General features: G+C 46.0%; 2 protein-coding genes across 6 annotated transcripts; one reads left to right on the top strand and one right to left on the bottom strand.

The window, feature by feature from the left end:
• Window positions 1-532: 532 nt before the first annotated feature.
• On the bottom strand, window positions 533-23,962 carry C15H12orf43 (chromosome 15 C12orf43 homolog). 4 transcript variants are annotated; one of them, XM_050980635.1, is made up of 10 exons: window positions 23,405-23,962; window positions 22,972-23,019; window positions 22,623-22,722; window positions 21,947-22,020; window positions 21,553-21,643; window positions 20,434-21,160; window positions 14,316-14,472; window positions 8,547-8,718; window positions 2,101-3,066; window positions 533-636 (listed from the first exon to the last, which is right to left on the bottom strand). In XM_050980635.1, the coding sequence occupies exons 1-6, from the start codon at window positions 23,592-23,594 to the stop codon at window positions 20,809-20,811; spliced, it is 855 nt and encodes a 284-aa protein (XP_050836592.1). In that variant the 5' UTR covers window positions 23,595-23,962; the 3' UTR covers window positions 533-636; window positions 2,101-3,066; window positions 8,547-8,718; window positions 14,316-14,472; window positions 20,434-20,808. The 4 variants fall into 4 exon arrangements, with proteins under 4 accessions (XP_050836592.1, XP_050836593.1, XP_050836594.1 ...); XM_050980636.1 differs by lacking the exon at window positions 533-636 and having other exon boundaries at window positions 1,313-2,319; XM_050980637.1 differs by lacking the exon at window positions 533-636 and having other exon boundaries at window positions 1,313-2,181.
• Window positions 3,063-18,808, top strand: HNF1A (HNF1 homeobox A). 2 transcript variants are annotated; one of them, XM_009092280.3, is made up of 10 exons: window positions 3,063-5,018; window positions 11,610-11,809; window positions 11,918-12,104; window positions 12,413-12,651; window positions 13,410-13,567; window positions 14,973-15,174; window positions 16,397-16,588; window positions 16,854-16,975; window positions 17,269-17,410; window positions 17,967-18,808. In XM_009092280.3, the coding sequence occupies exons 1-10, from the start codon at window positions 4,693-4,695 to the stop codon at window positions 18,092-18,094; spliced, it is 1,896 nt and encodes a 631-aa protein (XP_009090528.1). In that variant the 5' UTR covers window positions 3,063-4,692; the 3' UTR covers window positions 18,095-18,808. The 2 variants fall into 2 exon arrangements, with proteins under 2 accessions (XP_009090528.1, XP_018772014.1); XM_018916469.3 differs by having other exon boundaries at window positions 11,610-12,104.
• Window positions 23,963-24,456: the final 494 nt, after the last annotated feature.

Genomic DNA, 24,456 nt, shown 5'->3' with positions numbered 1-24,456 from the left:
ACAGGTAGAGTTGTCAACCCTGCTTTGTTCAGGAAGGAACAAATAGCATGGACAGGAGTAGAAAAGGAAGGAAAAAAACCAAAAATCAAGAGATCCACTTCTGACTGTATGGCTGGGAGCTACATTAGGCTATTTGCTTGTAAGATCCTGTGGGATTCCCCTTCACAAACCTAATAACAAGGTGCAGTGACCATGTGTGACACGATTCTCTTCACTACCACCTAGTGGGAAACTCCTTCATAACCCAGCTCCAGAGCTGCTCCTGATCTCCACCCTCAGCCTGATGGCAGAAACAGGGAATAAGTGGAGGGGGAAAATGAAGATGACTGGGCAGGAGGACACAGTCCTGTTTCCACATACAGGCAGAGGAATGTGTACAGAAAGTTTGTAATTAAACCCATTTGCCCCTTGGATTTACCACAGCTCCAAGCTCTGCATCCAGCCCAGCCCACTGATGAAAGAACCCAGCTTCCTTCTCAGTAAAATCACACTTTCCAATTATAATCCCATATTTACACCAAAGACTACTACATTAGAACCTAAATGGGTATATATTGGAAACATGAAAACATGTATTCAAGCAAGTCCTTCCCCACTGAGATCCTTGGGGTTTGCACAAAGAGCTGAAATCCAACCCTGGGAAAACAAAGTACAAATGACAATTATCTCAGATTTTTCACACTCCTGTGTGCCTTTTGGGACTAAGCTCCCAATGCACAAATAATAATCAGTTTTGGTACTCATGTAGCTTTTTCCCCCCCAATAACAGAAATAAGGGTGAAAATTATCATAATAGCTCTCACATTTCAAGGAGGGGATTATGTTAATGTCATTCAGGCCAGTAAAGCATTTATCAGTCACAGCAGGAAGAACAGAAAAATGGTAAAGAATTATTAAAAGAACCATTTCTCTGTGTTTCATTTGCCAATGGCAATTCTACCACCCTATTCAGGGAATTATATGGGCTCCCTCTAGTAGCACTCTTATCATAAATATATTTAGGCTTTTTTCCCTTCTCTGTATGCTCCTTAAATCCACATTGTACCAGTAAATTACTGTGTTTTTCATCATGTACACTTCATAATAGATATAATTCAGTACATTAAAACATCAGAGGTAAAAATGGTGTTGATATAGGAGTGAGGGTTTGGGAGTCTATTCTGCCTTCCATGAGGTTCACAGGACTCTGCTGTCCCTTACTCTGGGTTTGCCCTTATTTAGTGCATTAAGCAGAATACAGACCAGTACATGGAAAATCAGAATAATGTTCCCATTATGTACCCATTCATGCTTTCATGCAATGTTTTCAGTGTTAGGAATTCACTCACTTTATTAGATACAGGGGAGAAGAGATTACTTTGGAACAGTTAATACAAAACCAAATACTGCAAACATGAGAAAAACAAGCAGGTATCTCTTGGTGTCCTCAAACTTGAAGCTTCCCCTGTTACAATGACCAAGTTCATATTAATCAGAGTGACTTGAGAATCAAGTCATGGCCTGGGAAATGGTAACAATTAAGGAAATCAACATAGAGTAAGCAATGGTAATAGATAAAAATGGATATTGGAAACACAAGTCCCCTTATTTCAAATATTCATCCTCAAGGCACAATTCCTGAGTACAATTCAGCTACAGGAGAACATTGTCTGATTATGGCACTCTGCAACTGAGCTCTTCCTCCAATAAAACTATAATCTAGCTTCCACCCTTGACCTCTGCTATCCTCTTATCACCTCAAAACTGCATTTGTGATAAAATCTGAGCAATATGGCATTGCAATCCTTAGTGCCAGGCTATAAAATAGGGATGCTGGCTAATTCACAACAGGAATCCCTTTCAGTCTGACCACTAGGCATCTCTAACATTTAAGAAACACTGAAAAGCTCACTGGTTTTCTTGCACTGAGGCTCTGAAATACTTAGTGGGGCTGAGCTATTCACTGGCACAGCCTGGCAGGCTCCAGTGAATGGAAAGATGAAAGTGGGTAAGTTCATTTGGTTTTTTTGCTAATTGTCCAGGTTCCTATAGTTTAAAATGGACAATTCCAATAGACCAAGGGAAAAAATCCTTCAGGATAAAGTGATAGAGAATATTTACCTCCTCCTCAGCATTTGAAATATTTCCTTGTTCAGCTAAGCATTCTCCACATGGCATCCAGTTGTAGCATTCAGGGAGGTCCTATCATACAAACAGATGTGCATTTCTGGTTTTATAGACTTCAAAGTTCACTGGTATCAAAAAAAAAGCTTCTACAGCTGAAGGTCCTCAAGGCAAGCAGCAGCAGCAGCATCAGGACTTCTGGGTGCATAAGGAATCCTTGAAACCACATAATATAGACATAACTTGTTGCTATGCTTTCTTCTCTTTACGCTTCCACTGACAAATATTGCTGTTCTTTGTTTAAACTCCCCCATCCCCCCTCAAACATTCAGGTTTATATACCAACAGAATATGGACAATCTTTTTAATAAGAACAGTGGAAATATTTTCCACCTTGGTTTATGTAAAAGAGATCACCATGCCAAAGAGAGGCAGAAATAAGAAACACAGAATGACGGCATCTCCTCTGTCACATCTTGCAAGAGCTCCACAATCTGCTGTGTCTGTTTGCAAAATTCTGGAATTATAAGGACATATCATGCAGAAACTGCATGTTATGGTTGGATACTGTAATTACAATTGAAAATTACTGTTATCAGCCACTAATGTTGTCATGTCTACCTGAGGGGAGGGAATAAAGGAAAACTGTAATAACAAATAAAATGCATGGAAATTGTATCAACACACTGACAGTACAATGCCAAAAATGCTCACCATTCTTTAAATACTCTTGTGATGGGTGCAAAACCAGCACAACTCTTTATTAAGGCTATGACCCCAAAAACACCTTTAGAAGCTGAAGCTGTCTTTACATTAATGTTCACATGAACATTTCTTCAAATAAATGTTTTTACATGGACTCAATTCTCACTCGTTTTCAGCCACACAAAGTCATCAGTATCCATTGGAGCTTTGGAAACGCCCTGCAGGGAGGGGAGGTGGTGCTCTGGGCACAGACCAGATCTGAAATAAAAGGTGAGAGTTAACACAGTCCCACCGGTGCCTGGAGGGAGGAGGGTCCCTCTGCAGGAACTCTGGCCCACAGCTGCTGACTCAGGAACCTGGAGAGCTTGGCCAGTGGTGCCCACGAGGGAAAACAGGAGCCAAGGTCCTCTGCAGCATTGCCTTGGGACACTGCCCAGTCTGGGGACAGCCCTACCATGCTCTGTTTAGCTCAGGCTGATGGGAGTGTATAGACACAGGCAGCTGCCCCTGGCAAGCTTCCATTGAGACAACAGCTTTACATCCTCCCAGGAGTCACTGGTGTGAGACATTCGTGCATCGAGCCCACGTGTGCACATCAAGTTTCTCCCTAATTTAGCCACTCAAAGTAGATATATTCATTCATAACATTTCAGAACAGAATTTAGTAAAAAAGATCCCTGGAGAATTGTTTTAAGCAATTCCAGCCAAGCCAGGGATCACGTTTTAGGAAATCACCCAACAGGTGGGAGCAGAACCTCAGAGCAGGGCTGGGATCAGGAAGGGATGGAGGCAGATGATAAAGGGGAACCACAAGCTTGCCCAGAGCACTCATCAGAAGCAGTAGGGCAGTTGATGATAGAGCAGGGGTTTGAGCATGACCCAGCACCCAGGGCTCTCCTTTATCAAATACGTGAATCACAAGCTCAGAGGGGTAAGCCCTGCAATCCCCCAGATTATGTGGGAACACTGCTCCTGCTCATAGTTGAGCAATAAACATGGCAAGGTAAAATGGAGGTACTACTGGTATTTGCACATCAAGATACCCAGCAGCCAAAGGCAGAAATGAAAAAGTCACTTAAGTCATCATGATGATGCTCTGCCACAGAAATCAGCTGGAGCTTCAGAACACCCTGTGAGGTTTGGGGATGTTCACATAAAGCCAGTGGTTGCCTGTCCCTCTGCCTGAGGTCACACAAAGGCCAGTGCAGCTGCCAGTGTGGCTTTCTCTCAGCCCAAAGCCTTTGGCAGGGCCTGACACTGGCTGTACTTCACCACTGCCAGAGCTCTAAGCAGGTTCTGTGATATTCCAACAGCAGCAGCTTGTCCTGAGCCATGGGCAGCCAGGCACAGCTCCTCCTTTGGGGTACTCCACCTCCTTTCTTCTCCAAAACTAACGGGGCCAGAAGTGAGCCAGAAGTGCTTCTCCATCCCCATCTTCCTAGCGTTCTTTCCATACTCACTTTTCCATGCTGCAGATTTTTTATCCCTTCATTTTCTTCTCCTTCTCTCTCCTGCTTCCCTCCCTTTCCCCCTCCCCCTGCTTTCTCTCGCTCTGCACTTTGTGAACTGCTGCGGCAGTGCTGAAGTCCAAAGTTCAGTAACTTGCTAAAGCACACAGATAAATATGAACCTTGGAGAATTTACATTTGCTCCAATGTAAACAGATAGCCAAGGGTCCCTTTATCAGCACTGGCTCAGGACAGTCGTGGGGGGTCTGAAGTGGCTCAATTTTGTATTTTGTTTTTTTTGGGGGGTGCGAAGGCGGGAGGCTGTGCTGTGCCCACTCTGCTGACAGTCGGGCGCGTTACCTCGGGACCATGATGTAGGGAAGCTGGAAGCAGGACAGCCCAAAATTCCAAGCCAAGAGACACCAGGCTGAAGACCATGGTCTCCAAGCTGACTCATCTCCAAGTGGAGCTGCTGGAAGCACTGCTGGAGTCGGGGCTGACCAAGGAGACCTTGATCAAGGCTCTGAGCGAAGCGGAGCCCTACGGGCTGCAGAGCGAGAGCCAGCGCGCCATCAATGCCCTCCAGAGCGAGAAAGGGGAGCCCTGCCCCGACATCCCCAACGGAATGGGGGACTCCAGGGCATCCGAAGATGAAACCTCCGATGACGGAGAGGAATTTACCCCTCCAATAATGAAGGAGCTGGAAAACTTGAGCCCTGAGGAGGCTGCTCACCAGAAGGCTGTGGTGGAAAGACTATTACAGTAAGGACAGATTTACTGCTCCTCTTTGCTGCTTTCTTGCACTCTCCCTCTAAATCTCTTTTCCTTTCCCCTTCTCCTCAGTGTTCCTAGTATTCACAATTGATCTAGTTGCACAGAGACAGTCTTCATCCATGCCAGGACTAGCAGCCCCCAAATGCTCGATAAATGCTCAGATTTTCCTTTTATCTTGCTTAAAATGCATTAAGGAAGCTATGGAGCCTGATTACATATTTGACATGCTTATAGTATCAGGCTTCAGAACAGTCCAAGGCCTGTATAGCTCTCATCTCTTTGACTGAATGTTAGGGTTTAGGATTTAAATTTTTAACACAGTTCACAATTTCAGTCATCAGGAGGAAAAAAAAAAAAACCAACCTGGTCACTCTGAGCTGGTGCTATATTTGTATGAATGATACAGTGAAGCTGTAACATTTCCCTGCTGTATTTAAGGAGAATTATATTGTTAATTTCACTGGGGTTTGCTATAAATTATTGGCCAAAGCCAAATCAAGAAACCTTGTCCTTGTTGCTCTTCTGAGTGTGAAGTCCCCTGACTTTGGGATTTTTCTTGTAAAAAGCACACACCAAATACATGCAGAGGTTAAACCTGGACAGAACTCTCTGCTTCTACCATCCACTGTCTGTCACAGTTACAAAGTACATACACAGCAACAGAGCAATAGCAGGGTTTGCTGCCACACAAATCTGCCTTTGCATACAAGCATTTTTGAGATCAAAAGACAGGGAAAGTTCCCTGAATCAATAAGCCTTCAACAGACTCAGAGAATCATTCACTCAGTTTCCCATTTGGGATTCTTACTGGGATACAATCTCCATGGGACACCCAAGAGGTTTGTCCAAGCAAGGATCAGGCCCATCCTACCATCCATCACAACAGATTCCTGACTGTTTTAGGGCTATTTTGAAATGACAAGCTGACAGAAGACAGAGGTGCAGCAACATCCTGCCAGATGTTGTAAAATCTTCACTAAAAATCCAGCTAGGGAATTTCTCAGGCTTTCTGATCACCCTCTTTCACGTGCAAAGGAAACAACTGAAAATATAATAGCAGAAGCAAACATTAAATCCCACCACAAAAGGCCAGAGCTAAGAAAAGAGCATGACAAGAGTTAGCATTCACTGTAAATACTTAAAAGAAAGCTCCCTGGCAGATTGGGAGTTGATGATTCTGCAGAATCCAAGAGAGGAAAATTCACTGGATCAGCTCTTACCTGTGTGGGAAAACATTCCCATTAATTCTGTCTTCTTCCTGGCCCAGTATGTCTCATTTCTTCTGCACTTCCAGCTCTTCCACATCTTTAAGTTTTCTCTACTTCCTTTACATCTTTCAGATTGTTTTTATCTATTTCCCCTCTCTCCTCACTGTTGTTTCTGCTGCTATTCCTCCCATTTTGTTGTCTCCTTGGCTGATTCTCTCTCTGCCTCCCACTCTTTTTCTTCCCCTCATCCTTGTCTCCTTCTCATCCTCCTGAGTCTGCGTGCAGGTCTTGGGGCAGTTTGAGCCCAGTGGCACCGGGCGGGCCCTGGCTAGTTACTAATTATCCAATGGCTTTATTATTTCTCTTTTGTCTTATAAATTTATAGATGAAAATACCCTGATAAGCTTTTTGATCATTAACTTTTGATGGTTTGTCAAGTATCTCTCCAGAAAGGAAGCCATGGAAGTTGAGGAAGATCCCCCTGGCTTTGTCCCTTTTTCTCTAATGAGTGGCTGAAGCAGGACTGCAGTGACATCTGCTGTGGTCTAAGAACAGGATGGAGGCAATTCCTTCCTGTCACCCTCACTTCAGCACCATTTCTGCCTTCTGATCCTCCCTGCCTTTCTAGGATCTTGCTGCCAGTCTTCCCTGTGCTTACCAGCCTCACCACAAGTCTTACCTCTCTTCCAAAGCTGGGACATTAACACTTTCTGATAGTCTGCTGAGCAGCATTTCCATTTCACAAATGGAAGTTGAGGTACAGACAAATTCTAGGACCTACCTAAACCCCTGAGACAGCAGAGAGGAGACTGGGCAGGACAGGGATCTGCTAAGCCTCACACTGGCTCTTAATTACAAAGGCTTTATTCTGAAACATCAGAGATCTCTGTCATCAATCTCCCCCACCACAGGATAGAGCAATTCACTTCTCCTGTTGATGACTATATAAAGGTACCAGAAGCCTCAGTTTCAGAAAAAGATTCCAAGTGGAGGTCTATAATAGATCAAAATTAATCAAGTTAAAATGAAAAGAGTAGGAAGCCTGTATTGACATGTTTCACATTTCTCATCAAATCAACAGAGTGTCTAAAAATCTGTTCAAAGCATCTGAACCAGTGGCAGGGGTTGATAATACCTATGAAGTTCTTATCTACTAACAAACTTTCCATTAATAGCTGCCTTAAAGTAATGACCTTAAAATAGTACTGTAGGTATTGTAAAGCAGGGCAGAGCAGTCTATGGCAGAAATTACTTCCAGCAATAGACAAAAGGAAGGCAGGCAAGAATCTCCATGCCCAGGGATTCCCAGCAAAAGATCAATGCTTGCAAAACTATTTCACCATCTACACAAGGGTTTCAAATGCAGAAACCAGATGGAGGCAATTCTCCCTTTAGACAGAAACCTCTTTGGGCATTATTAACAATTCCTGGTCCGCAGGACAAATTTTAACAGAGAGATTGACTTGTGGGCAGCTATTGCTGATCCAGGAAAGTCTTTGTGCTAACTGCAGCCACTGCTTATAAAGCCATTGCTTTATAAAGTAGAATCAGGGAAAGTGTCCACTATTAGGCTTTCCAGGAGCTGGAAAGAGAAAAAAATTGACAGCACCAAAAGACCACTGAAGCTAAAACCATTTTGAAAAACTCTGGTCAAAGCTGAGTAGAACAGAGAAGATACACCCCCAGGACTGGGTGCACTCCTGGGTGTTGATTGGATTTTGTCCCTACAGAGAAAACATGCTAAAAGCAGTTCAGATAAAGGTTTCTCTAGCGGGGACTTAACATAATTTCATTTTGTCCTTTCATATGTCTCACTGATCTCCCGTAGATTTACAGTTTGAATAAAAACATTCTTTCCATATCAATCCACACACAAAACAAATTGCATCTATGATAAGAAATAAATGACTCAGTAGAGAAGTAGAGCTGTGAGGAGAAACTCCCAGAATATAAAGCAAGGAGGCTGCCTTGGGGGAAGGGATCATACTACTGCAGGTAAAGCAAATGAAGAGAGGTATAGTGACAATCCACCTGGAGGGCAAGGGCTGAAATTCCACTAGGAAAGAGAGAAATTGAGATAAGCAACAGATTTCCTCTGGAGGCAGGGATAAAAGCTTTCCAGGAGGAAAAAAGAAAACAGAGATATATAATGACAAAGGTCCAGTCTTTCCCCCTGCTCAGAACAGCTCTAGTTGGGGAATCTGGAGATGAAGCTGCCACACCCCTTTCACTTCCACATATAAACCAAGATGAGGCAAACCAGGCCAAGTTCAACAGAAAGGAACCCTGCCAGCATGGATGGTCTTACCTTCCCTCTGCCCAGCCTGCCTCCAGGCTGGGCACTGAGTTGTGGAGCAGCTCCAGAGGAAAGGGCTGGGGATGGTCCTGAGCACTTCACAGCTCTGAACCTCTGCTTGAGCAGGGTCTGGTCCAAAGCAGCAATTCAGAACCCACCTCAGGGAAATGAAGGCTTCTCCCACCTGAGAATCAGAACAGGAAAGAAGGGAACAGAGAGTGAATGAGGAAGAGGAGAAGAAAGAAAAGAACAAAGGCAAAATAAAAAGTCAGGAAAAGTGAAGGAGGGAGAAGGTCCCCTGAATGTTACATCTCCAGCCCTCTGGAATGGGTTTTCTTTAATGCTAACAACTTGATATTTACTTTCCATTTAAATTTGAGATGTTGCTATAAATTATCAACCAGCCTCTTGTTCCCTTTGAGTTTATAACTAACTACCTGGGTTACTTATTGTTCAGGTAACAAAAGGGAGGTGAAAACGCCCTTAAAAAGTGACCTCAGAACTAAGAAAATGGGAAGCTGACATGGAGAGAGGACCCTGGCCCCTGTGGTGGGGATGAGCCATGGAGAAGGGCTATGCTCACATGGCAATAAGCAACTGAGAGCAGGAGAACAAGACTTCAGGAGAAGGAAGTAAAAGCTACCTGTGTGAGACCAACCAGGAGAGAGATTACACCCTGGAGAACAAGACCCTGGGGAGACAGTTTGCATCTGAGGAGAAAGGAAAACTAAAAAGCAGAAAACAGTCTTGGAGATAGGGAAGGAGAGCTTGAGCAAGGCAAACTTATTTGTGCAGTTTTGACTCACTGAAACAATTGAGATTTGGCTGTAACAACAAGCAGGAGAACCCAGTTTAGAGTGAAATCCTCCCCTCTGACAGTCAATGATATTCTTATAGCCAGTGAAAGAGAAGAGGTTGCAACTTCTGACCTCTTAGCCTGTGATGGAGGCTCTGCAGGGACTGTGTATCTGAGCAAGGGTGCAGCTGGCCAGACTGCCATCACCTGGACTGTGGTGTAGCCTTGGGCCTAAAGCACTTGCTGCTTTGGTGTTGCAGACTGGCCTTTGACAATGAACAGAGCAGCCAGGATTTCATACAGCTGTGCCAGGAAATCACACTGTACTAAGATTCCCCGCACTATTTTGCATCACAAAGCTCCCTGCTGAGTCAAAAGAAGACAAACCCCACAAGTCTTTAAGCACTGTGAGAAGAGACTCACAGAACCTACTGGTTTATTCCTGCCACAAAATGAGGAGCTCAACAGGGGAGACAAAACTGACTTGACTGGGGTGCAGAAAGGAACTAACACATAACAGAGGCTTCCATCAGTGGCAACACAGTCTTTCCTCTTCCCATCTGAGCCAGAACTCAGATCAAAGAGGCCAGCTTCCCAGTCAGAGGCTTTTCTCCTCTATCGGGGACTTGGACAATGAACACAGGGGGCAGGTGCTGGCCAGACTATCACAAGTACAAAGGCAGGAGACTGGTTTAGGCAGCAGGAGGGAAAAAAAAGAAAGAAAGAAAGAAACAAACAAAAACAACCATGAGGAAAGAAAAGCTTTCTTAAATTCAGCTCAATTTGAGGGTTTTGAAAGACAAAGATAGTTGAGGGAAGATGCCAAAAATCAGAAGCCTCTATGGCAATAGCTCCAATGTAAAAGAGAAACAAATGTTCTATTTTAAGCAGGTTTTCAAAAAGCTGTAACTGACACCATTTGTGTCACACTTTAACTGCCGTGGAGCTTGCTCCTTGGACTAGGCAGCCCCTGGGAGAGGGGCTGCAGGGGAACAGAGATAAGGGTGTTTGTACTGAGAGAACAGGTGTGGACTTTGTCCTCCTTATCACTGGGCAGCCTCTGGCAACCTCCTGAGTCAACAAAGCCATGAACAGCACAGTTGTTGCCTGCTGCTCAGACATGTGTGCTCTTGTGACAGTTTCTGCACCATCCCAGGCACCTTTTTTCCTCCCCACTGCTCCTTTGATGCTGGTGTTGAATATGACACCAGTGTCTTCCTACAGCACTGCAAGCCATTTCCTCCAGACATTTCACACAGAAGGCACAGAAGGATGCTCCTGTTCAAAGTGAGCCAGGAGCTGTTCTGCAGAGGTGCTCTGGCACTGCTTGGGTTTAGACTGATGGATTTCACATCTTTATTTCTACTGTGACTTTCAGCTGGGGTGAAATCAATACACATGAAGTCACAGTCATGCTTGCTTTATTTTCCTCAAGAACCTTAATGGGTATTCTAACTGGATATCATAAAACCCAGAGGATCATATCAATTATAAAATCCCAAACCAATACTGAAATTTTGTGAGCAGGTCTCAAATAGTTCTATTCTTTCAGCTGTTACCCAAAGGAGGGCAGCAATAGGAGGGATTAGTGGTTTGCCTGTAGTTCTATATTGCATTTAGAAGCTCTGAGTAGATCTAGGCGTGAACCAATGTGTTTGAGTAACACGTAGCAGATGTGTAAGAACATAATTCTGGATGATTTGTCACATATATATGCATACAGAGCTGTCATGTCACAGTATAATGACAGCCTGTTTCCATTGGCTGAATCATTGCAAGGCAACCCAGCCTGGAGCAGAATCAGGGCATGAGTCAAGTTCAGTCTAGTATCACAATCAAACTGTCTTGGAAAACTCACTACATCTGCCCCATCTGCTTTAATGAAAGGGGAATAGAGAAGAAAAGTAATGTAGGGAAAGGGAAGAGAGAGGTTGCCTCTGTGTATTGGGAAATTCCCGTGGTAAGAAAAGTCTCCTCCTAAGGCCAGACCTAAGCGTGTACAGACAGCACTTCAAAGGAAGCCACTGCTACATCTTTTGCACTTTACCTCCAATGTCAAACAGTTTTATCCTGCATGCAGAATCAAAACTGAGCAAAGTAGCACACTGAGGAACAGCTTTCTCCACTGCAGACAATGAGCACTCTGGCCTCACCAAACATGATGGTGAGGACTGACAAGTGCCCCTCAGGAGCTACTGCTGCATTTTCTTTAAACCCAGGTTTGCTGAGAGCAGGTGTTTGATCTCTGTCCCCTGAGAAATGTTTTCTGTTCCTTCCAGAGAGGATCCCTGGCGAGTAGCAAAGATGGTGAAGTCTTACCTCCAGCAGCACAACATCCCTCAGCGTGAGGTGGTGGACACCACAGGTCTGAACCAATCCCACCTCTCACAACACCTCAACAAGGGCACTCCCATGAAGACCCAAAAAAGGGCAGCCCTGTACACCTGGTATGTCCGGAAGCAGCGAGAGGTGGCCCAGCGTAAGTATGGAACAACTGCTCTCCAGCCTCAGGGTCATAAAGGCTTCTGCTGTCCTTACTCCTCATTGTTTTCAAGGAAAAAATCTCCTTGCCCCTTTGTGCTTGCAGAATTCACACATGCTGGCCAGGGTATCCTGACAGATGAGCCCATGGGAGATGACCTGCCCACCAAGAAGGGAAGGAGAAACCGCTTTAAGTGGGGTCCTGCCTCCCAACAGATCCTGTTCCAAGCCTATGAGAGGCAGAAAAACCCCAGCAAAGAAGAGAGGGAGGCACTGGTGGAAGAGTGCAACAGGTAAGGGTGGGTGTGTGTCTCTAAGGAAGAGGGGCACTGCAGGGTCCCTCTGCATTCTCGGTGTTTGCTGGTGCCACTGGGAGGCAGGGCAAAGGTACAGCACTGAGTGGCACCACTGACACCAACCATGCTTGAATTAAATGCCACAACTGATCATTCCTTGTCCACAGAGCACAAGGAGTGCCTCAGGTCTTGCAGGAGCCTTCCACACAGTGTACCAGACCACAGCCACTTCGGGGCTGTGCACTTACTCTGTGTCTCTGAACAAGCCCAGCTCAGCAAGGCTCTTCTTGTCCTTTTCCCAACAGGGCAGAGTGTATTCAGAGAGGTGTTTCCCCATCTCAGGCCCAGGGACTGGGCTCAAACCTGGTGACAGAGGTCAGAGTTTACAACTGGTTTGCCAACCGCAGGAAGGAGGAGGCTTTCCGGCACAAGCTGGCCATGGACACCTTCAGCGGCCCGCAGCCCGCCTCGGGCCCGCCTCTCACTCCGCACAGCTCCTCCTCCCTGCAGCCGCCCCCCGCTCTCTCACCCAGCAAGGTTCACGGTAAGAAACAACCGGAGGAGATCTGGAGAGATCTGAACCTCCCCAAACTCAGTCACCCAAACTGTCTCCCAAGTCCAGCCCTTTAGGAAATGAATCTACAGATAAAAAAAAGCAGATTTGCTACAGGGGAAGAACAAAGGTGACACAGAGACCATGTTTCTGGGTGAGGAGAGTGGCTAGAATGTCATGGGAGATAAAATTCAGTAACAAAACCCACAGCCAAAGCTTCTCAATTACTGTGAGACCTCCCAGCTAGCAGGCACCAACCCCAAACTTTGTGTTCCAGGAGTCATCACTGCCTATCAGAAGTGAGTTCCATGCCCTTAGAGTCATGTGTGCCCCTTACTCCTTTCAATGCCAGCCCCATCAGACTCTGTGACAGAGTTTTAAGGCATGAGGAGAAGTCATCCTCTATCCAGAAAGAGCACAGCTTTGTCAGCTTCATGGGCCAGAGCCGGGGGTTGCTCTTACTCTGGGAGGAGAGGAACTCACCAGACTCCTCTCCACAGGCACATCCAGAGGGGTGCTTTCCTGCTCCCTGGCACTCACAGACAGTGCTTGAGGAAGCAGTTACCCCAAATTACAGGGGAAAGTCAGGGCAGGGTGTGAGTGCCTGTTCTTCTGATTCCCCTACTGACCATTAAGTACCTGCCCAAATATCTGGTGTCAAGTGCCTGCAGAGAAACTGAATTTAGTGCCTGCCAAAGTTTCTCAGTTTCTCACTTGTCACAACCAATTTCCCTCCCGTTGTGATGCAGGAGTGAGGTACAACCAGCAGCCAGCCAGTGAGGCAGAGTCCTCCAGCAGCAACCACCATGGGAACAGCTCCATGGTGACCACCCAAACCATCCTGCATCAGGTTTCTCCCCCTGGACTGGAGCCCAGCCAGAACCTGCTAAGCACAGACACTAAGCTGGTAAGTGAGGGATACTCCTGTTCTGCTGACTGGGACATGTTAGGCCATCTGCCTGTGGTTATAATATGAACTATTCACGGGTATTTTTTGTAGAATATCCTCAAACCCACCTTTGTATGTTACATAGTCATATGTAACATATTGTTACATAACCTGTTATGTAATAATATGCTATATTACAGTCACTCTGCACTGGCCATGTAAGACCAATATGTGCCCTCTAGACTGTGGTGAGGGCAGGTACATGAAAGCAAGGAGACATTTCCTTATGAGGAATTAAAACAGTCTGTTCTGGAAACACAGCACTCAAGGTATGACAAGATTTCCCTCTTCCCAGGAAACCCTATTCTCTCCTCTTTCCCACAGAGAGATTCTCATCTCATCTCCAACTCTTATTTGGACTCTACCCATCCCAAGAGTTGATCAGACCAATGGGACTACCAGCACACAGACCCACACTTACATCTAGCTTCCCTGTAAAAATGAAACCCAACAGCCTGGATGCAGACACGTACTGGATAATTAGATTGCCTCCCCAAAGCCAACTTCCCTCTGAGATCTGACCAGACCTTTTCCCACAACATTACCAAAGAAGCATCAGAACTACATGACTGATCATTCTCAGTCTGCACATGTTCCCTTGTTCTCAGAGAAACAGGCAGCAGAAGTTTGCATTAGCACAGGCTGGCTGGAGGCTAAGTTAATGTTGCTAAAAATAAGTATGATTTAAATCTCATCAGTCACTCACTTTGCTGGCTTTCTGGTCTCTTGCTGAAGAAAATAAGTCTTTCACGAGGTCCTGAAAATCTTCTGTGTCTGTGCTCCAAAACTGATATCAAGGTGGTTTGTCCCACTGTTTAACCTCTAGGGCTTATTCTTACTAAAGATTCCTTACAGCTTTTTGTCTGAGGAGAGAGAAAAGAAGTATAATATGAGGCATTTAACTTTCTCTATCAGCCAAATCACTAAAATGCTTTTTTGCTCCTCCACTCTTCCACAATACTGTGACTACAGATCCCTAAAGGAAAGAGGAACTCCTGGGTTCCGTGCTGAATTCTCCTACTAGAATTACCATGTGAAGTTACCTGAGCCTCTTAATTTCTCTGAGCTTCACCTTCTGCCCTCAGCTATGAAACAGAAGATGATCTTTCCCTATAGAGAACACAGTGGGCTTAATCTCATTCTTAAAATTTCTTAAATGTGAAAGAACTAAACCAGCAGAAATTTACTCTTAGTGTGTCAACAGCTGACCTGTGGTAGTTAATGATGAGCACACAGGAACTGCAGACAAGGATGTGTGAAGCCCTTCCAGTTAGCAGGGGGAAGAGCAGGAAGAAAGGTGTTTGTCACAGCTTTGGGACCCGCCTGCTGCAGGTGGCATGTTCAGTGTTCTCCTTTCCCACAGGTATCAGCTCCTGGAGGAACTCTCCCTCCTGTCAGCACCCTGACTGCCCTGCACAGCCTGGAGCAAAGCCCACACACGCTGAGCCAGCAGACCCAGAACCTGATCATGGCATCCCTGCCGGGGGTCATGGCCATCGGGGCGGGCGAGACGCCGTCCCTGGCGCCCGCCTTCACCAACACGGGAGCCTCCACGCTGGTGATCGGTGAGTAGAGGCTGCAGGGCTCTGCTTCCTGCACAGCAACACCTGCCTCTCCTTGCCACAATTACCTGCCCTATTTTCAAAGCCTTAGCACTAAGCTGGCAGTGATTCAAACCTGAGGAAATTGTCACCAAAGATCAGCAGCACTGTTGGTGAGTACCAGTGGATTAAGGACAGGTGTTCCTCGTTGATGGGAGAATTAAGTTACACACAAAACCCACGTTTTAAGAGTAAGGGACTTTTACAATCTATTCCTATGCCAATGTTTTGGTTTGCTGCTCTTCATCTTTCCAAATATAAATATAATACTTCCTTAAAATGATGAAAATTAAAGCATGTTCATAGTGCTTGAAAGACAAAACATCCTGTTCCACTTCCTGCAAAGAGCAACACATGCCTTTGGAATCCACAGCAGTAATTACTATTTTTTTTATATTTTTCACTTTGACAGCTTTTCTGGACTTTTATGAGATTTCTTTTCATTCCAAGACTAGTCTACTGCCAAAGTGCATCTCATTAGAGGAAAGGAAAATAAAGTGTATACTCTTCTCTTACACTTTATTCCAAGGAAGAAAGAGGCCTTGTTTTGTTCCATGGTGACAGCTGTGAATCAATTTCCATTTCTTCCCAAGATTGTGATATGGATTTGAATTCTGTACAAACCAAAAAACCCAAAACAAACTGGAGTGCTGGAGAGACCTGCAGATTTACAGGGTCTGGACAGTTGTGGGAAATGGGCAGTAATGCGTGAAACCTACCTGTCTCACTGATTCAAACTCCTGAATTTGGCAGCCCTAGCAAAAAGAGTTGAAACTCCATTCCACGTGGCTGGACAGCTACAGCCTAGTTGTCTGTGTTGCCAAGAGTTTCATAAAATAAAAAGAGTAAATTAACTGGGCACTGAGGTGATGCTCTGAATTTATTTTTGAGCAAGGCCTCCCTGGTGATCACTAAACTGGAAAAGAAACTACACAAGAACATACACAGGAGCAAACACTGGAAACCAGAGGTGGGTTTATGCAGTTTTTGGACTTTTCCAGTTTGCTCTCACAGGCATGAAATCTATCCTTAATCACAGACAACCAAGGGAACACCTGAAAAGCAGGATCTAAAAGCACCCTGCAATGACAGGCTGCCCCAAAGGCTGTTTCAGATGCCCCCATTGCAGAGCAGCCCCAATCCTCCTGCAGTGTGGACACCACTGGCATCAGTCCTTGTTTTCCAGGCCTGGCCTCAACCCAGCCCCAGAGTGTTCCTGTAATAAACAGCATGGGGAGCAGCCTCACTACCCTGCAGCCTGTTCAGTTCTCCCAGCAACTGCACCCATCCTACCAGCAGCCCCTCATGCAGCAAGTCCAGAGCCACATCAACCAGAGCCCCTTCATGGCTACCATGGCTCAGATACAGAACCCTCACGGTAAGAACATAAACTCATTTACTGAAGAAAACAAAAATAAAGACGCTGTTCCTTGAGTGCATTTGCTGGGTCCTTGGGCTTACAGAAGTCTCTTTTCCTCCTCTGTTATTGTTGCTCTAATTATGAAATTATTTTTCTATTGCATTTATCTCCCTGTCCCTCCACTCCCAGCATTTTGGAGACAGACAGCAGGTCCCACTGCATGAGGAGAACAACTCAGCCAAAGCTCCAGCACCCACATGATGTTGTTTTCTTTCATGTACAGCTCTTTATGGCCCCAAATCTGAAGTGACTCAATACACACATGCAGGCCTCTTACCACAAACCATGGTGATAACAGACACAGCCAATCTCAGCGCCCTGACCAACCTGACACCCACTAAACAGGTAACAGCCTTTCTTTAGCCCTTATTCCCCCTCCTGAGAGCTGCACCAGCCTGCAGGCAGCTCCTTGCATGTCAAAGAGCTTTTGGGTGTGTCTATGCCATCCCAGCAGAAGCATCTTTCTCATCTCCTGGCCCTGCTGGGACCAGCTGCAGTACTGGAGGCACTGGAGCAAGTTCTTCACTGCATCATCCAGGAGGATTTCACCTCCCCAGAAACTGCTCCTGCTCAAGGCTTCTCTCACAGCTGTTAGAAGGGATGTAGAAGCCAGGCACTATTAACTCTCTTTTCTCCAGGCATTCACACCTGACTCAGAGACCCACACCGACTCTGGGATGCACACACCAGTGTCACAGGCACCAACAATCCATCTACAGAACCAAGACACAACAATCCAGCACCTTCAGCCAGGCCCACGCCTCACCTCGAGCCCTGCTGGTAAGAGCAGCAGCCACTATGGTGGCTCTTAACCCATGTATTGCCTAGTTTTTCTTGCCAACACTGTAAAATCCAGTTAGAAAATGGTAATTGGGGCTCTCCATTCCCTAAATTGGCTCTGCCAGTGTCCTGAGGGGTTTGAAAAGTCAATACAAGGAAAAGATTCAGAGCAGAGTCTGTGTAAGGCCAGAAAGGCAAATACCTTAAAAAAATCAACAAAAATCAGTGCAAATGATTACCCAGTCCTGTGGGCAATTTTCAGGGCTGAGAAGCCCAAGACTCCCTCACCAAGACTCCAATTGGGTCTTCCCAGTTCTAAGAGGAGAACTAGGACATCAGCTAGAATACTTAGAACTGAACTCTCTGGAGATCGCTGCCCTCAATGTTTTCAGGCTGGCTGTGGACCAAGTTAGGTATTTAGCAGCACACGAAGCACACAGACAAAAGCAGTTATGCCCCTAAGCCAGGAGAGCACAGCCATGCTGGAAATGGGGTGTACATGCAATAAAGGGACTGATGAGAATCTGCAATTGACTTCCGCCTGTACCTTTGGCAGTGTCCTCCAGCAGCCTGGTGCTGTACCAAAGCTCTGACTCCACCAACAGCCACAGCCAGCTGCTGCCATCCACTCACAACGTCATTGAGACCTTCATCTCCACACAGATGACATCTTCCAGCCAGTAACCACCACCAGCAGCTCCTGAGTGACTGCCACAACCAACCTGCCAGGTGCAACTCCAGCCGTGTTTGCCACCACAGCCTCACACAAACCCCTGCTCAGCTGCCTCCAGGAGAGAAAAAGTCTCAGGCTCAAGACAGAAAGCATGGACAGATGATGCTGGCACTGCTGAAATCCACTGCCACCCCCCAAAAAAACCTCCAGCAAACCTTAACCCTAGCAGCCAGCTCAGAATGGCCAGACATCCTTTTGTGGCTGCCCAAGAAGGAATCCCAACAGTGTCAGGACGTGGATGGGACTTGAATTCACTCAGCTTTCATCAAGCTGGGCCTGTATGAACCTGTCAGCACCAGACTAAATCATGTGGGAAAGAGCAAGGCTGAGCTGCCAAAGAAGGGACACCACCTTTAAACACTCTCCTCCTTTGCTGTAAGGAAGCACCAGCAGGAACTATAAGAAATGACAGAACCTTGGAAGTTCCTGACTTTGCAATGAGAATAAGCAAGAAACAGATTTGGGAATGGCTTGGCACAAACCTGTCAGTATGGGATCACTGACAAGCTCCAAATCCTTAATTAACTACCAAAATACCAAACATTCTCAGTTAAAAATGACCTGCTCTAAAATCATGCTATCCTAGTGGAAATGGCTTGGTTGTTTTTGATATAGCTCTGCTTTGTTTTAAATGCAGAAATTAAAGTTTAACAGCTGCAAGGAGACTCCAGTTCTCTGCATTAACCCTGTGGATTCTCATCTCACCTGCTGAATGATTTGCAGGATGGCATTCCCCACTGCCCAGCCCCTGGGAGGTTCCCATGCTCCACACAGAGTAGAGGTGCCTTCAGTTTTCTCTGTAAACACTCAGCCTGGAATCATTTTACAGAACATGGCTCATTCTCAGCTGCCATGTAGGCTTGATTTGTAGTTCTTGGTATGCAAATAAGTGCCCAGGGGTCTAAGAGTCTTGCTTGCACTAAGTGAAGAGTTTTAGTCCCAAGGATCTCCTTATGAAATTCCTCTTCTAAATATTCCTCTCTATTTACTCTCAATATCCACATCACTGATACATCATTAGGCAGACATGAAAACAGCCCCAGCTAACAGGTTTTTGTCTGTGACTGAAACTGAGCAACTCTTTTAACTGTGAAATGGATGAAAAACCTTGAGACTGGAAGGGAGAACTGAAAAAGCCCAACAGTGAACTCTTCAGTTATCATATCTGGGAATTTTAAAATTGCAGATGTCTGTGAAAAGTTTCATTGATAAGAGCTTGCTCTAGATACCATCAACAATTTCAGTAACGAGATTCTCTGAGGAATTGTTCCCTAATTTCTCATGTACACCAGTTGCAAATAGATCTAATTTCCAGTTAGCATAAAAATAAACCCAAAACAAAGCAAAAGGAAATGTTTAGGCCACCATGCATCTGAAAGCCCAGGTTTAAAATTCAGTACACTGAAGTTTTAACTGCACATAAGACAAGTAACTTCTGCTGGCACATTCTGTTAGATTATAAGCCAAGTTTCTACTTAGCTTTCCCATTTTTGGATGCCAGCTGTGTTTTCTTGACTAAAAATCAGCAAGAATCTTACAAAGATTTCCCATGCTCAAAGAGATAAACGTCACTCTTCTGGTTTCTCTAATTTGGCTTTCTGAACTTCTGAACTGGCCATTAAGTTGGATTTCCCCAAACCCAGGAATTTTAATAACACAAGTATTTATCAGTAACAGTTAATCTCCTGAAAAACTGGGAGGTGAAGAATAAACAAAGAGTGAAAACTACCAAACCTCACAGTATTTCAGGGAGACAAAAGTCGTTAACCAGCCCAAACAAGGACTGAAAGGTGGTTTTAAATTATGCTTAAGTCCTTCCTGTAGCAATTTCATAGCATTGATCACCCAGCAACTAAAAAGCCATCCTGAGCCACTTCTGTCTCTGCTGGGGACAATCTGAATACAGCAAGAAAGCCACTGTTGTACAAAACCTATTCCAAATTAAGTAGGTCCAAGAGAGTAGTAAAATTTAATAACAACAGATGCCATAAAAAAAATCTATACACCAAAAAAAAAATTCAACAGAGACAAGTGGAACAGTAGGATGCATTTACACCAGCCCTGAAATCAGCTCACCACACACTGTTTATGTGCAGGGGCCCTGGAGAGGTGCAGATTGCAGAGGGATTAGTAACACAGCAGGTTTCAAAAACAGATTGTTATGATGTTTGCAGGGAAAAAATAAGGGGCCCTGATTTCTGACAGGATGCTTTTGATAAATGAGTCTCCCACAGACTGGAGCTATTCTTAGTAGTCTATAAGGAGGCAAAGAGAAAAAGCAGTTGATCACCTGTTGCCATGTAAACCAAATTCAATTCATCATACAATTTCTGCAGAAGGGTTTCAGACGTGAAGGAACAGACCAGGAGGAATGCAGCTATGATCACATCCCTCTGCCATGCAAGTCTGGCACAGCATTTAATCCTTTTAGATTGGGCCTGCATAAGCAGCAGCACAGCCAACTGCTGTGTGAGGAGAACAATGTTCCCTGCCTCAGGACGCCAGGAGCACAGGAAGTCCCTTAATTAGTCTCTCAGGCCACTGAGCTTTTAGAACAGACACTTTGCCAATTAATTTTCCTTCATCTGCAGCAACTCTTGTTGTTAGGTTTTCTTTCAGTTTCCTTCACCCATCACAAGCACCTGCTGTTTGCAGAGCAAAATCATCATTCTTTTTTCTTCTTCTTCTTCTTTTTCTTCTTCACAGCTCCTGGCAGCACAGAGTTCTCTCTGTGATTGCTGTTCTGTCTCTCCTGCTGGCCATTTGCAGACACCAGCCGAGGCAAATCTTTGCAGATCCGGTCACACTCTGCTGGGTCTATTATTTTCTCTTGATTATTATTCTCTCTCCTAATTTTCTTCTTCTTCTTTTTTTTCTGGCTGGGCTCTACATAGCCCTGACTCTGATCCTGGCTGGAGCCCTGGGACAATGCAGGGAAAGCACTTTGCTTCAGAATATCTGCAGCTGACACGGCAGCCTCCTGGCACCTTTGCCACTCTTGGTCACTGTCTGTGTCACTGGAAAGGTAACAAGAGGGAGGGAAGTTGTGGTGCACTTCTGCCTTGAATTCACCCAAAAGTTGGACAGCACAGTAATCTGAGATGAGAACACACAATAAACACCCAATGGCTCTGGGGCTCCCACACCACACATCACAGTTTGCATTTAACTAGTCTGAAGGCCACTGTGTTCTTCACACACACTAGGAGAGGAAACAAAATCTCCCACAAACATTTCTCATTCCCCAGCACTAAAAAAGAAACAAAATTCTGGTCTAGTCAAATATAGGAGTCATAAATACACACTTCTCAAGTTCTTCAGCTTCCTATTCCCTTGTGGGAGTCCCAGCTGCCCCTGAAATGTGGGATGCAACAGCAGCTGAGGAGCAGAGCAGCTGCCAGCACCTCACCTGGAGCTAACTGGCCTCCTCCTCCTCGCTGCAGGGCAAGGCTCCGGCTCCCCACAGTCGCCAGGGACAGAGGAAGAGAAGAGGCGAAAACCTGAAGTGTGGAAAGAGGGGTTTTAGAATATAAAACAGAGGTGGAAGCAATCAACTGCTGTTTCCCTGGAAGAGTCAGTGCTTTTCTGTATTTCCACAGTGCTTGACAGCAATTTTTTGGGAGGACTTGGGGCACAGAGGTCAGAGCTGCAGAGTAACAGCCCTCACAGACAGCACCAGAAATTCTTTCAGTGCAAATGTTTATTAGTCACTTGGAGGTACAGCTGGTGATGGACAGGATCCATCCCACCTGTCAGCAGTCAGCAGTCACAAAACAGCCACAATGGCTGAGACTGGAACTCACCATCATCTTCAGAGTCAGACTGTGCCAGTGAAGTCTGTGATGGTCCTGATGAGTCCTTCAAGACAGTGATGAAACTAAACAGAAAACCCCAGTCAGATCTCAGACAGGTCAGTGCAAACTGAGCTAGAGTTGGGTATTTCTGGGAGACAAGACTAGGGGGAGATGTTGCATAGATGCTTTTCTGTTAGTGAGGCTGCCTCAGCTCCCTGTTTCCAGAGCAGACCAGGCCTTCTCTCCTCAGCAGTGCAAGCCACAAGAACAGTTCAAAACCAGCATTTCTAAAGCCAGCTCTGAAGAGCAGGAATTCCAGTTCTCCAGGGCCATACTTGCACAATAGTGGCAGCCCAGTACAAGGCATTCTGCCAGCACAGCCCTGAATCAGGTACTGGTGTAGGTTGTAAGAACAAATCAAAGATTCTCCTGCCAGCCTTTATAGGATGGGAGCCTCTTTTCTCCCCACAAGATGTTCACCACAGAGGCAAATGGAGACAAGCAGTGCTGCACAGAGAGTTCTGACCAGACGGGCACAGCACATCAGCAAGGTTAGGTAACAGAATATTGGACACCTGTATTTAATACAGGCATGAAGGAGACAAGATGTTGAATTTCCTGGGTTTAGCACACAAACACCCCAGTGTAACTGACCAACAGAACACAGGTTTCAAGCCTTGCATACCTGTCTAGCATGGTTCCCAGTTTCTTTGCAACATGTGCTCTGAACTCTGGAGTGGTCTGGAGCTCATTGTCACCCTCCTGGTGGCCGATTGCCTCACGCCCATTTGAAATAAGAACAAGGATTATCTCTTTTCAGGCCAATAACATCTGGCCCTTTCACCCAAACCCTTAAAAACATATTACTCTGTTCAGATTTAAGCATCATTTCACATTATGGTTCTACTAACTCCCCAAACAGAAACTTCCCCTTTCAGTATGAAGTATCACAAGGTACAAAGTAGACGCAGCATAAATATTACACATTATTTTTTTCTTCAGGGAAACATTAAGAAACTAGAAGCAAAAATACCTCAGGCTTGGCTGATCTTTAGGCTGCAACCGATCCTTTCTAAAGCCCCCTGAAAAGAAAGTAGCAAAGGCTCATTTAGAGACCTGCGGCCAGGAACTCTCTAACCCCCGTCAGGCACATGTTAGAGCATAAAGAAAAATGCCTGCAAGACAGCCCTGGCCCACCTGGGGGGAGAACAGCTATGAGGGGAAAGGGGAACTTCCATGGGGCCAGCACTGCAGGGAGGGGGCTCTGGGCCCGGCTGGAGGCCGGACATGGCCTCGGGAGGGCCGGGCAGAGCCCCCTTCACTTCTGCCACCGACACCGCGGCACGGAGGATCCCCGCGGGTCAGGAGGAGCTGCGGAGGGGTCGGACCGGAGCGGCGGGGCGAGGAAGAGAGGGGAAGGCACGGCGCAGCGGGGGAGCAGAGCCCAGCCTGTCCGCCGCCTCTCACCGCTGCGCGGCTCCGCCCGGGCCGCCGCCAGCGCGGTGCAGTCCCAAGCAGCCTCCCGGAACCGCGCGGCCGCTTCCCCGCCGCTGTCCGAGTCCGAGCCGGTGTCGCTGTGTGGGCCCGAGCGGCCACTGGGCGCCGCCATCTTGCAAGCGCGGGACACGCTGGGCGCTGTGGTCCGGCCGCGGCGCATGCCGGGAGCTGTAGTCCGGCCGCATTGCACGCCGGGAACTGTAGTCCGACACGGCTCCCATAACCGAATTTCACAAATTCATCCTTGTTGTAATCAGCTTCTGGAGAACACAGTCCGTGTCCTTGGGGCCCTGGTAACCTTTTATTCAGTTACTACACTGACATGAAAATCTTTGCTAGAATGTAGAAGCTATGCCCAACCCTGCTGCTTTGCTGACAGGCTGAAAAGAAGAGAGCTGCTTTGGTGGAGATTTTCACCGCTCTGCAGGTAGAGCTGCTTTGTGTGTTCCTCATGCCATCAGCACCGTCTCGTTACGTGCTACATTTTCATCTCAACTTGAAATTTTCTAGTATGATACAACAACATGTTTGGCCATTCCAGGCGGGCTTCTGGATAACCATTTTGCTGTGGGCTTTGCCAAGCCTACGTGCTGCTGAAAGCAGCAGGAAGACTCTGTATAAGTGTTTTTATCCTGCTGGACACTTCCTGGCTTCCAACCTTCCCTCTAGAGCTGTGCAGTCTCAGGCTGCTTGGCAGCAGACAGGCCACTGACAATATCCTTGGGCTCTTTCTTGGCACTAGTTTCCCTTTGTTTCTTCACTATTCGCTCAAAAAACTCACGTTTTTTAGTCGAAGACCTTGGGTTTAAGATTCACCCATTCTCCACTGTGTAAAAAACCAAGCAATTTTGGGCTGTCTTATACCTTGGAGTCCTCAGAGCTGGAAGTGCCCTCCTCTCCCTCATTTTGGTCTCTCTGTTACTTTGGTTTCTCATAACTGCATAAATACCTTTATCAAACTCTAAATACCTTTATCAAGCTCTCTGTTTCCATCCTGGAGTTTCTCAGCTCAGATTCTTTCC

The sequence above is a fragment of the Serinus canaria genome, chromosome 15 (genome assembly GCF_022539315.1).
Source record: "Serinus canaria isolate serCan28SL12 chromosome 15, serCan2020, whole genome shotgun sequence".
Lineage (NCBI taxonomy): Eukaryota > Metazoa > Chordata > Aves > Passeriformes > Fringillidae > Serinus > Serinus canaria.
This window is presented reverse-complemented; position numbering and strand designations above follow the sequence as displayed.

Bases quoted from the DNA above. Each gene is read 5' to 3' on its own strand.
- HNF1A (XM_018916469.3), top strand. From the start codon at position 4,693: ATGGTCTCCAAGCTGACTCATCTCCAAGTGGAGCTGCTGGAAGCACTG. The intron at 16,976-17,268 runs GTAACAGCCTTT...TCTTTTCTCCAG, and splicing joins ACCTGACACCCACTAAACAG to GCATTCACACCTGACTCAGA. The intron at 17,411-17,966 runs GTAAGAGCAGCA...TACCTTTGGCAG, and splicing joins CCTCACCTCGAGCCCTGCTG to TGTCCTCCAGCAGCCTGGTG.
- C15H12orf43 (XM_050980635.1), bottom strand. From the start codon at position 23,594: ATGCGCCGCGGCCGGACCACAGCGCCCAGCGTGTCCCGCGCTTGCAAG. The intron at 22,021-22,622 runs GTATGCAAGGCT...TTTTCTGTTTAG, and splicing joins CTGGGAACCATGCTAGACAG to TTTCATCACTGTCTTGAAGG. The intron at 21,644-21,946 runs GTGAGTTCCAGT...TCCACACTTCAG, and splicing joins GTCTGACTCTGAAGATGATG to GTTTTCGCCTCTTCTCTTCC.